The sequence below is a fragment of the Cebus imitator genome, unplaced genomic scaffold (genome assembly GCF_001604975.1).
Source record: "Cebus imitator isolate Cc_AM_T3 unplaced genomic scaffold, Cebus_imitator-1.0 Scaffold106, whole genome shotgun sequence".
Lineage (NCBI taxonomy): Eukaryota > Metazoa > Chordata > Mammalia > Primates > Cebidae > Cebus > Cebus imitator.
In genome coordinates, this window is record NW_016107421.1 from 6,209,892 (window position 1) to 6,225,211 (window position 15,320).

Below are 15,320 nucleotides of genomic sequence, written 5' to 3' on the forward strand. Positions count from 1 at the left end.
CCCTGTGCTGCAGCAAGGCCAGGCCAGACACATCTCGGAAGCGTCTCACCTCACGTCCCTGGCTCTGGCGGCAGCCTGTGATGTGACTCTCATGGAATTCTGTGTGCACAGTCACCAGGTGCTGGCCGGAGCAGCCAGGGCTCTATCTGAGGGGCAGGACCATCTGTGTGCTTTTGCCCTGCGATTTCATGAAAATGCAAGTGTTCAGCTTTTCCCCTGCTCTCTACTTCAGAACTATCCTTAAAGCTCTTTAGAAAATCCCTTTAATGTTTCTAATTTCTGCTATATCCCCAGGAAGAAAAAAAACATCTTTTGGAAATGTTTGCAAGCTCAAATTGAGCAAGAGCTGAAAATAAAAACCTGGCATGCAGTTGGTAAGTTGGCTTTGAAGAAGTGCATAAATGTACTTCCTGAAAACCATAAATAGAACCAGGCCTTACCCCATACCAAAAAAAAAAAAAAAAGGTGAAATGTGCTTTCAGTTCTCATGTAGAAGTGCAGCCACTAAACGCAGGCAGGACCCCCGGACATAACTGAGGGACACAGCCGCCCGCCTGAGAGGCTGGCATGGTCATGCTGCAGACAAGGCACTCCTAGAGCATCATTCTGAGACTCCACAACTCCAATGCAAAAGCAACCGGACGGAAACAGTAACAGAAACTCCTGTTTTAGGATTGAGCACTAACTTAAAGTGCTTTTGCTTTATTATCTCCTTTTGTCCTCACAGACCCCCGAAGCAGGTCCCAGAGAGGAGCCGGGTATCACAGATGGGAGACACAGCCAGCAAGCGTTGTCACCTGGAGTCAAAACTGGCTATACCTCCCTGAAACCACACAGCCTGTCCCCCAGACTGCTCACACATGACTCCTGAAAGCACCCGAATACCCTAAACCCAATGGATAAAAATGTATTTCTGAAAATTAAAAACAGCGTCAGTGGTCGAGGAAGCCTACAAACCCCACTGTAGTTGTTCTTGCCTTCTCAGTTACGTAAGGTCAAGTTTACATAAGAACACATTTCAGAATTTCCTCCTTAGCAACCTCCAAACGTTTGGCTGTGTGTTTCACCTAACAGCTGGGCCAAAGCAGGAACCACTATTACTTAACAGTAACAGTTGAAATACTTAAATTTAGAAAAGATTTCTTGTACTTGGCATTGGAGAAGAGCGAGCACCAAGGAAGAGGCCTGAAGGAGGCAGCCTCTCTCCTCTGGGACGAGCCGGCCTCTTCGAGCTGAGGACTGCCCTCCTGGTGGCAAGATGCACTCTGCCTGGGCTTTCTGGAGAACGGCGTGGGCCACAGACCTTCCAGGGCACTGTGGGTCACTGGGGGTGGGACTCATCCAGCAGGCAGGTGGAAATGCAGAAGGGAGGGGGCTGGTTCAGCCTTCTGTCCAGAAAAATCACCTGGAAAGCTTGTCGGAAAGCGACTCCTGCCTCCCAGCCTCAATTCCTCAAGCAGTAACTACTGTGTGATGTCCCCAGGGGCAGTAAATGCCAATCAACACATGCTACTTAGCTGAATGACCGATGAGTGGCCTTGGTAAGCGGCCCTGTGGCCGTCAGTGTCCTCCTCATTGCTGTCATTAGCAACCACGAGTCCCACTTTGGGCAGGACCTTGCTGCTGGCGGTGGAGATCCTGGAGCCACCAACTCTGTTACCTGCAGCAACATTACGAGGTAGGATTTGGTAGAAGATGTGTGCTAGCACTAAGCAAACACTGTCTGTCAAAAAAAAGGGAAAAGAAACAAAGTCTACTTTGTGGACCTTGCGTGGAGGAGATCCAGTGCCTGGGAGAGGCTTGGATCTTTCCATGGGTCTTTCTGTTATTTTCTGCTACGAACGCCCAGCGCAGGCTCCTCCCAAGTTCAGCTCAGGCTCGCAAACGCATACCACTCGGTGTCTCAAGCCTTTGAAAGCACTGCACAGATTCACACTAATCCTCATCCAGCACAAGGTCCGCTCCACCCACATTTTTCATGAATTAATGCAATGCCATCAGCAGATGCTTAAAGCCAAAAGTCCTGAGGGTACCCTGGACTCTTCTGCTTCTTGCACAGCCCACCTGCAGCCTAAGGCAATCCCACTACGGCAAATAGCTCTAGAATCTGTCCGATTTTCTACATTTCCACTCCAACCATCCGGGCTGAGCCCCATCCACTACCTGGGTTGCTCCCAGACCCTGGTGGGTCTCACTGCTCCTCCCATGCCTGCCCCCGTGGCCACTGCATTCTCTACGGCACAGGCCACATGGTGTCACTTCTCTGCTCAGAACCCCCAGGAGACCCCATCTCACTCAGAAGCCATGCCTAATTGATGACCCTGGCCTTTGGAGTCTCCTGCGCAGCCCGCTCCCTCTCCTCCTGACTGCGTCTTCGGCCTGCAAAGTCTGCTCACCTTCTGAGGAGGTCTGCCCTCACCGGCGGGAGTAAAATCACAGTCCCTCCGTTCCCGAGCCCCGCCCCGCCTTCTCTGCTCTACTGTTTACTCGCTGCCTTTACTAGTTTCCTTCCTTCCTCCCAGGGTACCACGGGCGCCATGAAACAGGGGTCTCTGTGTCAATCACAAATACATGTACTCCACATGCCAAGGGCAGGGGCTGGCATTAGAAGTCCCGATCAATAAGAATGAGCAAAGAAATGAAGGAAAGAAGGAAGGAATGAGTGAATAAATGAATGAAGGAAGGAATGAACGAATGAGTTTAATGCGGAAATCCACCCTCCTAAATCCCCCGTCCTTGATGTTCACTCTCCTCCACAGCGGTTCTTACCTCTCACATCTCCTAATAGTGTAGATAATTTACAATCAGTGAGTTTGACTAAATGAGCATATTTAGAATCTATCAACCAACAACTAGAAAATTCAAACTCTTCTCAAACATATATTAAAGGTTCATAAAAACTGACCATAAAGCAAGTCTCAGTAAAATTCAAAGGCTGGGTAATTTCTAACCATAATGCAGTAAATCAGAAATCAATAACAAAAAAGATGACTTGGAAAATTCAGACTCTCAGAAATCAAAAAACAATTCTAAATATTTCATTTTTTTCAAAGAAAAAAGGCACCATAAAACAAATTTCAAAATGACTCTCTTGAGAAACAGTAAGACTTTACAAAGTATTAATGTAATATGCTTTACAAATTAAATAGTACAAAATAGAACTTACCCAAAGCAGCCCCATTTGAACCCCAAGGGAGGCGCTGCATAGAACCCTGAATGTTTCCAGCATCCAAAAGGAAGAAAGGCTAGAAATTCACAAGTGAAATGCTCAAACTAAAAGAACAAGAATATTCGAGCAAATCCAGAGAAAGGAGAATAGAGGTAAGAATAGGAATTAATAAAATAGAAAACACACCCCACGAGCAGGTCCCAGAAGGCAGAGACCAGTCTCCGGGAGAGTCACCGCCGGCAGGGCTGCCCCCACACGGGGGCGATAAGAAGCACCTGGATGGAAGGTGGAGCCTGGCCAGCTCTGGATCGGGACATGGAGCCCAGGAAGGCAGCGGGGAGGCCAGCCCACCCGAGGAGGCCCAGGCTGGGCTGGGTGCTCAGTAGACAGCTGCAGAACTGAAAGAAGTGCCAGCCCCTTCCTCAGGCGCCTGACGAAACCTCCTCCAATTTCTTCCCCTTGCCTGTGGCCACATACCTGCCACTCGGGGGACAACCCGGTCCGCCCTCACCTGGCAGACACCTGGCTCTGATGGCCCCTTGGAGCCCCCATTGGGAACACAAAGAGCCTGAGTTTGGTTCTGCATCACATGTGACAGTGCGCATCTTGCTGTGAGGTCCAGAAATGGAAACCTTCCTCAAAAAATGGGCAGGTCCCTCTTGTAGGGGATGTGGTGTTGGTACAGTGAAACATGGCATTAGGGTCAAAGGTGGCCGCTGAGAGGGAACACCCTTTCAGCTGGACCACAACAACCTAACACAGGCAAGGGGCAGCAAACAGCCCTCTCCCTTGTCCCAGCGGCACCGGCTTTGAGATGCCACTGACAGGTCCGAAGGCTCTCTGGATACATGTTACAATCCACAGCCATAAAGCACACAAAGCTGGTAATAAAAGAAAAAGGATTTAAAAACTCTTTAAGCACAGTGATGTCATGATGCAAAAATTCCTTCCTGGATGATACTTCTGCCACCAGCACGACTCCGAATGCACAAGCCAACCAGATTCCCAGTGGGAAAAAATCCTGTAGCACCCAATCATCACTTGGGACTGTGGAACCCTCCCTAGACATCCTCAGGGACACTGCTCTGTGTTCTGTATCAACATGGACCTCAGGGGCACGGCAGGGACTGCCACTTAGCTTCCTCTTTCCCTCAAAGTAGAGAAACAACCAGTCATGAGCTCCACCCCGTCCGGGTCTGGTGTTGGATGTGTGGACAGTTTTCGAAGTGCCCAGAGGATGTTCTCAGACAGTCCACTCAATCCTCCGTGGCGCCCCAACCAATCACCATTTGCCTCCTTACCGCCCGTGTTTCTTGCTGCGGGCAGGCAGTAAGCTCTTCGTAACTCTTCGGGGCTAAGCAACAGCAGGAAACGTAATGGGGTAGAACTCCCTGTGACACACAGCAATCGCCCAGACAAGCTAGCTTCCACCCAGGATGGAGAAGGTTTCTGGCTTTCTGCCTCAAGCACCAGGGACCGGGAAGCAGCCAGCCGGAAAGTGAGGCAGCAGGCTCGAGGGCACGACTGGCAGGAAGCAGTGTCCTCGGCCACGTGGGGAGCACGGGTCCCACTCGCCAGCCATGGGGTGGCATGTAAGAGCTACAGGGGCATTTCTGGTCAAAAATAACAGAATGAACACAATCAAGCTGTCATGCTCCCTCCAAGATCCTGCTGAAACAGTGTGTAGATTGTTTAGAAAGACACCAACACAGCACACGCAGGGGATGAGAGAGCAACCATAAAACTCTGAAGCCAGAAAGGACCTGGGTGAATAAGGTGTCAGAGACAGCAAAGCTGACCCCTCAGCCGGGTGGGCCAAGGGAGGGGCAGACCAGTCTCAGTCACACAGCCCTCCGGGGCACAGGGCTGGTGGTGAAGGAGAGGGAAAGGCCTGGTCAGGGAGCGCAGGGCCCCACCCCAGCTAACCCCATGCGGGTGGCAGAGCCCAGAGACTACTCCTCTCTGGAGAAGGAGACAAAACAGTACTGAAAACTGCGACCCAGTGGAAGCTGCCCAGCTACATGTGAGATGTCCAGGTCTTTCTGCCCCAGGACGGGGGCAGCCAGCCTTCGGCCCTCCCAGTGAGGTCACAGGGGCCAAGCAGCCTGCTGGACACCATTGCCAAGCGGGACCGGGCAGCCCCCAGCGGCCAGCACCGTGCATGCCCCTGTAGGTCCCGTCAGTCTCAGTGCCCTCTGCAAAGGATGGCAGACAGCTGCGCTCACCAGAATGGCCAGGAAGACTGGCCACAGAAGGCAGAGCTGGACACACAACAAGCACCTGGGGGAAATACAGACAGACAGACAGAGAGAAGGGAAGACAGGCCCTCCAAAGACAGTTACTGGGAGCAGGAGGCAGCCCTGGAGTGCAGGACAGGAGGCGCGCCTGGGGTGCTGAGGAGCACTGTCCACAGCAGGCAACTAAGCCTTGGGGGGCTCACAGGAGGAAAAGCCAGCAGGGCCCTTTGAAGGCAGATGTGACTGACTCAGCAGCTGCCTGAGAGTCACCGCCACGCAGACCAGGTCCAGTGGGTTGCAGGTCCGGCAGCGGCCACTGCAGGGTGGTCCAGGCCCCTGCTACGTCTCCTAACCGGTTCCATCCACCAGGAATCTTCTCAAGGCACATTTTCAATGAAATTCAAGCCTTCCTGTTCTGCTTCCCAGCATCCGCTTGGCTTGGTTTCCCTTGAGACAGTCACTCCTAGGGACGCTGCCACAAGGGGATGGGAAGGTGGAAGGGACGGGGCTTCAGCTGCGGGAAGCAGCAGAGCCACAAGCCTGGGACCAGGCAGACCAGAGGGCGCCGGAAGCAAGAGTGCAAGAGAACACAGACGGTCCCGTGTGCCCGACACCGTGCCAGACACTTGCCCTCACTCCCTGCGCCCTGGTCCAGGACCCAGGAGCTGCGGGACGCCGGGAGGAGCAGCCTGTAGAGGCCACGCGGCAGACGGGACAGGTGGACGGTGCTGCCCCCAGGTCTGCCCGGCTCCCAGGCCCTGGAGCAACTCAGCGCAGGGCAGAGGAGGGGGGCCCAGGACCCCATCCTTCTCTGGCCTCTTTCAGTAAGGAGCCCGAAGTGGGAGGGCAAGAGGGAGCTCTCACCGTGAGAGGAAGGAGCAAAGTCAATGGGGTGGAAACACGGTCTGTATGTGCCACGTGAAAGGTGCTGTTTCCAGAGAAGCCTGACACGTGACTGCTCATGGTAGGCCACAGATTTGATGGCAGGGAGAACGGAATCAGAAGCGACTGTCCTCCAGGGGCAAAAAGCACACAGCGTTAAGAGAAAAACGGGGCCTTCTGAAGTTTTCAGGGAGGAGAAGGAAGACAGACTGGGAAGGAGTGGAGGAGGCGGCATGGGGATGAAAGGCCTTGAAAAATAATAGCTTGTGAAATTCTTCAGCAGTAACGTGCCTTCAGCCATCCAAGGGAAACTGGAATTTGAGGATGACTCGACATCACATCCAGTGAACAAGGCAGTAAGCAAGCAGCAGGGCGCAGCTCCTGGTCCAAAACTATTCTCAGCTGTCAAGTAACGGGGGCCGGGCACAGTGGCTCACACCTGTAATCCCAGCACTTTGGGAGGCTGAGGCAGGTGTATCATCTGAGGTCAGGATTTCGAGACCAGTCTGACCAACATGGTGAAGCCCCATCTCTACTAAAAATACAAAAATTAGCTGGGCGTGGTGGCATGCGCCTGTAGTCCCAGCTACTCGGGAGGCTGAGGCAGGAGAATCACTTGAACCTGGGAGGTGGAGGTTGCAGTGGGCCGAGATCACACCATTGCACTCCAGCCTGGAAACAGAGTGAGACTCTGTGTCTAACGAAATAAAGAAATAAATAAAATAATAAATCAATAAAATGAATAAATAAAGTGATGGGGACAGTTCACCTGAGTCACCCCAGAAGTGAGTCTTAAAGCATCTCTAATTGCTGGTAACTGTTGGCGACACATGCACAGCCTCCGGGGATAATGCTGCACTGCAGTCGGCTTTTAAAGCCACTCAGCGGCAGACTCCTGCGTCTGGCCTTTGAGCCCCGACTATTCATACTGGCCCTCAGGGCAACTTGACGGAGGGCAGTGGACAAACTCTCAGTATTGGTTTGAACTAAGGGAATCAAACCATGGGAATTCTTTTCAGATTTTTCAAATGTTGACAAAAAAAGCCAAACTCCGTAAAATATTTGAAGAGGCTGATTTTAAGCCAAATATGAGTGACTGGCTGAGGACACGGCCTCTGGAGGTCCTGAGAACAGGTGCCTGAGGTAGTCACATTACACGCTGGTTTTGTGCGTCTTATGGAGACAGAAGCTACAGGCAACACGTGTAAGGTATACGTTGGCCTGGCACAGAACACCTTGAAGTAGTAGAGTGAGGGAATCACACGTCCTAGACAGACTGAAAGGTATTCTGGCTGAAGAGCTGATGTCAGCATAAAGAAATGTTTGAATTAAGATAAGGGAGGTTCTTGTTATGTGGATGAAGTGTCCAGGAAGCAGGCTTCAGAGAGAACAGATGGTAAATGTCTCGTACGGGACCTTAGAAGGTGACATGTAGTTAAATCTCTCCTGGATCAGGAAATAAAGGCCTGGAAAGGGCATGGCATTTCTCTCCAGAATGCACATTTCCCCGCCAGAGGCAGCTTTCTACGGCCACTCAAAATATGTGGAAGGAATGTATTTTGGGGTACAATACTTTCATTTCCTTCAGGGCCTGCTCTCCGTCACATGCTGCTGTCCCAGTGGCAGGCTGGAATTGGGAATCTCACTGCTGTGACTGCTTCGTCATGCTAACGCTGGTCAGCGGCGCCTGAACTCCAGCAGGAGGAGGGCGAAGGAGGCCTGCACAGCCCATTCCCATCACCGCCTCCACTCAGCTTTCAAGGCTTTTGGGACCCCTTGGCCAAGAAGGAGGTCCATTCATTGGGTTAGAGGGCTTAGAATTTTATTTCAGTTTACACAAGCAACTTGATTTAACTTTGTTGTCTTTACATTGCACACTTCATTTTACCCCCAAAAATTAAAACCAAGCAAGCAAAAAAGCAAAGCAGGCATGTCCGGCGGCGGACCTGACTGACCTGGCAATCCCACTGCGCTGGCGCGCAGCAGAGTCCGTGGCTGCAGGGGGTTGACTCCGCAAAGACACTTCCCCGGATCTGAGGAAAACAGCCGAGGCAGTCACAGCCGTGCCACCAGGAGGAGGCCACCATGGGTTCCCTTCTTCCCGCCATTCCTGCCCGGCCTTTCCATGGGGACCACTTGAGGAACCACCAAAGGCAGCCGTGGGTCCTTCACTGGGTCCTATCCAAACCCTAGAAACTCCAACTTTACGTGAAAAACTCACAAAGGGGCACCATGTAAGAGTATTACAACCAAGGACTCTGTTACTGCGGGCTCCGTGTCCGAAGGTAATTAACAATACAGGGAGTGCCAATACAGGGAGACTCTGGAAGCTTCCCCCGAGGTCACGCATGCTTGCCGCTTTCTTCTCACCAAACAAAACACCGCGAAACCCCCACAAAACACATCCAGGAGGCAGCACGAGCTCCAGGCACCTGCCAGCCTAAAACACTGCCTGCTCCAAATGAAAGGGCAGTGTCCGGAACTCAGCAGCCCCTGCCACAGAGGGGTGGCCGAACACCCCTTAGATTTGGGAGTCTGACACTGAAGCCGAGCAGGAATTTTGCGTTATTTTGGAGAGTTTCTCTACAGTTACTAGGTAATCCCCTTTAAGGTTCCAGAATTTTCTTTTAAAAATGGTGCTTTTGAAGTATAGCCTTAAAAAGAATCCTCTGTAACTCTGACAGATACACAGGGACACAGGTCCTCTGTATGCCTGAGAAACCGTGGAGCATGCATCTCTTTAGTCCAGTGTTCCATCCTTAACACCGGCCTCCACGTCCCCTTTCGGTGATGACGGGCATGACACCTTCTGAGGCTGTCTTTCTCCCAGTAGCGCAGTCCTCGGGGCAGACACGTGTCTGTCCTGTAATGCATATGCTGACTGACGCTGGGACAGCAGCCACGGGATTCAATCCGAGGCTCTGGCTTTCCTTCTGCAGGAGCAGGAGTGGGTCCAGGAGCCAGGGCGCCCGGTCGCTGTGGCGAGCAGGGCCGTGGGGGCTGGAAGCCCTCGGCATGGCATCTGGTTGACGGGAAGTCCTTCGTCCACACTTCCTGTTGTTACTGAGGTTTCTTGTTGGCTTCCAGTTTGTTCCTGGATGCCTGAGGCCTCCTCCCCGAACCCCTCTCTCTCCACGATGGGGGTTGCTGAGCACCTGCAAGGCCTGGGGGGGTGGGGTGGGGGGCAGAGCCCGCTCACCCTCCAGCCCCAGAAGCCAACACCTAGCACTTTGGTGCATGTCACTTTTTCTATAATGAACCTGCACTGCTTTTATAGGCAGGGAGGGGGGAGTCCGCTCTAATACCTACGCACATATTACAGTGATTCCGAAGAGAATGACTGAGTTTAAGAGTTTTTAAGCTCACCACGATTCCGCCCTCGGGCAGTGGGTTTGTGACCCCGTCTGACGTTCTGCTGCTCTCCTGGCTGACAGATCCCATACCTTCTCCTCTGTCCTCGCTAGCTCCTCCCCAGCCTAACTCTGAGCAGTGACTCTGCTTGCTGAATCCATGGGAAAACACAAGGCTCTGGGAGAGAACCGGGGGTCACGAGCTCCTGCCACCACGTCTCCGCCTGGGCTCTGCCTCTGTGCCAAGTCCTCTCCAAGGGTGGCCCTCCCTTCACCAAGCGAGCAACAGCTGGCAGGACACGGGAAGAGCACAGCCGCGCCCACAACTCTGGCAGTCCAGCTACCCAAAGCATAAATAGGAGGCAAAGATGGAGTCGTACCAACGCCACGGCTGTTACATCTCAGTGGCAGGCAAACGGCTATGCTTTCTTTTATGACAGAGCTACTTCACAACTAACATTTAAAAAGAAAAAGAAAAAGAAGCAAAGTCTACAGATAAAAAGTCATGAGGGAAGTTGAAGAAATCAAAGTTGATCTAGGACAAAAGGTATTTTGGCCTTTTCTTCCTCCAGCACAGGTGACAATATCCCAAACCCAAAACCAACACCCAAAATGCCTCCAAATCCCAAACTTCTTCATGGTGGCACTCAAAGGCAATGCTCATTGTCAGCATTTCTGATTTTGAATTTTTAGACTTAGGATGCTCAACCAGTAAGTATAATGCAAATATTCCAAATTTCGAAAAGATCCAACATCCAAAACACATCCACTTCCAAGCATTTCTGAGAAGAGATGCTCAACCTGTACAGACTTTCCCAAAGACGTGATCTGCTCACCTGACGCTTCTAAAATCTCAACTTAAATGGCACACAAATCCATGGTAGGACTAGTGCTTTTCTGTTGGAAGTGGGAATTTATTAGGACTAAGTGTATTGAATAAGAACCATGATCAGAAAAAGGCTGTGTTGAACGAGAGACCACCCACACGAGGGAATGGTCAGGAAATGGGACAGATCATCCGTGGGAGGCCGCCCGAGGACCCTTCCTGCCCCGAGTACATGCTCATCTGTTCAAAGGGAGCCAGCACTCACGGCAAATGCTGGTGTCATTCCTGACAATTTTATATGCATATATTTGTGTGTGTGTGTGTGTGTGTGTGTGTGTGTATGTGTGTTTCCACAGCTTCAAATGTCAAAAGAATAGTTAAGATTAAATTTAATCATAACAGCAATTTGGGATTGACATAAAAATACACCTAAAAATGTTTCTACTCCCATATCATAAAAATGTGGCTCTGAAGACAGCTTCCTATCCATTTTCAAATTATCACCTAACCTGAGATTAATATTTCTTTGTAGTATTTTACAGTGGGTTGAAATGACCAGAATGCAGTCTACAAGAGCAGGCTTCACACGAGAGGCTTCTAAGGCACAGGCTGGTGTGCAGGCTGTGACCCGTGTCACACGGGACTGCTGCAGGTGCACGCACCCTTTCTCTGCCCACTGTTCCTGGGCACCGCTGCTACGTTATTTAAAATTGCTCTGCAAACACTCCCACCACGCCCACCAACCCGTGCACAAATCTGCAGTAAATGCCAGGAGGTCCAGCACTGTCTTCGACCAATTTGGAACCTGGTTACAAGGAAGGAAAACAGCCAGCATCAGCCTCATGGGACAGTATCCCCCACATGCCACCTCTCAAGTGGGGTGGCTCACCCCAAAAGAAGAGAATGAGGGTGACAGGCTGCAGGAGAGGCCCAGGCCTTGAACTGGCATGTAAAGGCGACATCACGGGCATTCATCAGTACCAGTCAACGGATACTGAGATGACATTTATTGAGGAACTTCTAAAAAGCTGACACCTATTTTTCATCTTTATAAGAACTCTGAAGAGAGGCATTATCATCCCTGGCTAAGAAATGAGAAAACAAAACCGAGCTGCTCATCAACTCGCCCGTGCTCCCACAGCAAGCCGGCCACGTGGGCAGGCCCCAGGTCCCCTTTGTGGGAGGCTGAAGGCCCAGTCTGCCCTCATCCCGAGCCAGGATCCCATGCCAGGTCTACACAGGCAGGGTGCACTTTCCAAGGTTAACCTGAAGCCCGCTTTGTTCAGATCAATTGGAAACTGCAGATTTACAGTCTTTTCCCAGCCCATCAAGCTACCAAAAAACCCTGTTACCCTTGTGCCACGCCTGGCTGAGCACGAGCAAGTTGTCTCAAAAACGCCCAGCTACAGAAGTCAGCGTTTACACGGAAACAACACCAGCAAAGTGAAAACCGAAACTGCTGACACAAGCCAGAATTTTAAAACTGCAGCTTCATGTGGTGTGTAAAGCTCCCCGCCGCTCCCCCAAACCCCAGTGTGCTGGGGTGAAAAACAAGCTGCCTGACCAGTAATAATGCAGAATAAAATCAAGGTGTGAAAGCAGGCAGAAAGGAGCCCCCCTGAGTATCTCCCAAGAGGCCAGGGCACCGTACCCCACGAACACAGAGAGCCTTCTGGAAGCAGGGCAAAGACACCTCCGGAACTCCGGGTTTAGAAAATGACAGAAAACCTGGCCAACCTGGGAGAATCACAAGGCAAAGAAGGACATCTCTTCTCGGAAATGCCCGGCCTGGCTTCAGCTGGCTTCAACTTCTTTTCAGGAGTGATGGGTGGGTCTCACTGGGGCACCAGAGGGTGCAGGTGGTACAGGTGGCAGCAAGGGCTGCCTGCCTGTCAAGGAGGGCACAGCAGAGCCAAGACCAGAGACTCAGGCTTCAGGGCGCAGTCCCCGCAAGGCCCGGCCACGCTGCCCTGCAGGATGTGTGTGGAACGGGACACCATTTCCCTCAGCCCTATGCCTTCAGGAAGTTCAGATTTTATTCTAGGGGAGGCGGCATGGCTGGGAAGAATGGTACCCTCAAAAGAAGTTTCAACCCTGGAGGATTCTACATGGAAACGGGTTTTACAGAAAAAGAAAAGGAGAAAAACAATCTGTTTCCTTGGCCTATAGACTTGGAGCACTTTAAAATGTTACCTATGAGGCTGAGCGAGGTGGCTCACGCCTGTAATCTCAACACTTTGGGAAGTCGAGGAGGGCAGATCACTTGAGGTCAGGAGTTCAAGACCAGCCTGGCCAATATAGTGAAACCTTGTCTCTACTAAAAATACAAAAATTAGCTGGGTGTGGTGGCACACCTCTGTAATCCCAGCTACTTGGGAGGCAGAGGTAGGACACTTGCTTGAACCTAGGAGATGGAGGTTGCAGTGAGCCGAGATCGTGCCACGGCACTCCAACCTCGGTGACAGAGTGAGACTCTGTCTCAAAATAAACAAATACATAAATAAATAAAAATTACCTATGGAATGAAATATTTCTGATCACCATTGACGCTTTTTTTGTTAAATAACTGCAAGGTACTTGGAAGACAGATGATGTCACCGACTCATTTAATCAACAAAAGCTGGTGGCCGCAGGCAAGGCGTGGTCTGCCCATGGTCCTGCAGCTAGTGGGACCCAGCCTGGCCCACTGCAAGCTCAGCGCTTTCTCCCACAGGCCCTTGCGGGGATCAGGGCCAAGGTTTACACCTAAACCAAGCAGCTGGTGCCTTTGGGAAAAACACAACCTTTAGCACCATAGAGAAGAAAAACAAACAATCAGCATTTCTCTGTCACTTACAAGGCATGGAGCCATTCCATTTCCAAAAAGTATGGCCTCTTTCACCACAGGGAAGAGCACCCAAATTCAGTGAACCTGAAAACCCACACCTCCCCACTCGCCTTCTCCATAGTCCTCCAATAAGCTAGAGCCTCTGAATGCCTCTTTGGCTCTGCGCAGGGCCAGAGGGACGGGGCAGGGGCGGGCAGACTTACCCGTGCTGGGCATGTGGTTCACGCGGGCAGGATTCAGCAGCTCCACTGGCTGGTCTCGGCCAGAAAGTCCATCTGGAGAACAGAGAAGGCACTGGCTTGAGAAACTGCGTGCATTTCAGCCAAAATCCTTTATGCTAGCAGTCTGTAGGGAGTGACTCCCCAAACAATGAAAATGCACGTGCCCTTCCGACTTCTAAAGGGGGACACTTTCCGTTTCGTCACAGGTTATTTGTATTTGCCAAAGAAAATCAAAGCTCCTTTGTAGAATAACCGGAATACCTCCTACTGAGATACAGCAAATGTCTGCTTCTGGCCTTAGAGTCAGTGGCTTGGCAATTTGGGTTGACTTTTGTTTAGCAACCACTCGTGCTGATCAGAAGTCGGCTTTTCTGCAGACCACAAGCATTAAGATAATCAAAAGAGAAGAGCAGCTCTTCCTCCTCCCAGATAGTGGCAACAGTCTGGATGCTCACAGAAACACAGCCCAGGGTGCACCCCAAACCCGCCCGGCGTGCGGACAGGGAAGGAAGCGAGCCAGGGCACCTCCAGCTGCACACAGGCCCGGAGAACGCTTCGCCAGATGTTCTCAAGGTACAGAGCCCTTTCTTTAAAATCCACTTTTAGACTGTATTCGGGAGCTGCTTCTGTCTATTCCAGCTCACTGCAAAGATGAGACTGGAGCCCACCCACCACCTAAACCTGGCACAGGCTGGATTTAGACTGCCTGGGATTTTTCTATATTCTCCCAAGCAGAAAGGAAAGAAAACTCTGGCAAGATTTCCAGGAATCACACTTTTCTTTTAAAATTAGCTTCTGGCAAGTGGTGTAAAATGCCCTGCAATAATGTGCATCTCATCACAGACTTGCACACGGAGGTCACTTTCCTTACTCAGTGAAGGAAGAGAGCACCAGCTTCACAGGGCAGCCATGGAATTCTGCAGAAAGAAGTTTTAAAACATGACAAAAACTACTCACATCAGGTCAAATGACTGCCCAAAAAAAGCCCACTTTTTATCCAAAGTAGGTAATTCCCAGCAGAGCCAAGCCCTGCCTGTCCTTGGAGATGTTCAGTATCCAAGGGCGGAAGCAATGGCCCTGAAGACTGAAGAGCACTCTTGGGATCGGAAGCCATCCAACGCTAGAGCTGGAACGTGTGAGGCCAGCATGGACCTGCGGCAGCTCACAGGCAAGGCTGCTCTTGGGCAATGCAGAGACCAAACGTGGGGGCCAGAAATAAAAATTGAAATTAAGACAACAACCAAAAACCACGGGTACCTCTCCAACCAAGCAGCAGCTCCTCCCAAGTAGCAGCTCTAAAGGTTTGGAAACAGAAGTAAGACACTGGGCATATCTGGGGGCACGGCAGTTCTGCTTCCGGAGTGGGAGAAAGGCTGGCAGGTCACGGTTACACCTTAGAAGCAACCACCAGACCTGAGCAATCCTCCCCAGTCTTCACACATTCCAGGGCTTTCTCAAAGAACACGACAGCCGAGGGGATGGCCTGGACCCCAGACTGTAACCCTAACGCCACGCCTCAAGAGAAACTTCACTGCAACTCAGAAAGACATCCCAGGTAGTGACGGGAAGTACCTTGCAAGCCTTTTTTCCTAAAAATAAATAAATGCTCATTGTGTGTGTATATATATTTAACCCAAATCCCACTATAAATACTTTCAGAAACAGCAGAAGGCACTTTTGAAGATGTGAATGTAGCTGCAGTTTTCCAATGGGAAGGGCAGGAGCAGGGTACTCGAGTGGGTGGGGAACCGCCCTGTTGAGGGCTCTGCAACAGCTCCTGCAAGAACTGCCCCACCGTGGTCAGCTCA

At 51.3% G+C, this 15,320-nt stretch overlaps 1 protein-coding gene across 3 annotated transcripts in view; it reads right to left on the reverse strand.

Moving 5' to 3' along the window:
* Positions 1–13,967, reverse strand: part of HDAC4 (histone deacetylase 4) — a 185,344-nt gene extending 171,377 nt beyond the window's left edge. For 2 of the 3 annotated variants that reach the window (XM_017537830.2, XM_017537827.2), the window contains exon 1: positions 13,495–13,967. In XM_017537830.2, coding sequence (XP_017393319.1) covers positions 13,495–13,507 — 13 coding nt within the window. In that variant the 5' untranslated portion in view covers positions 13,508–13,967. The remainder of the gene's footprint in view (positions 1–13,494) is intronic. The other variant, XM_017537829.2, reaches the window with a different exon arrangement.
* Positions 13,968–15,320: the final 1,353 nt, after the last annotated feature.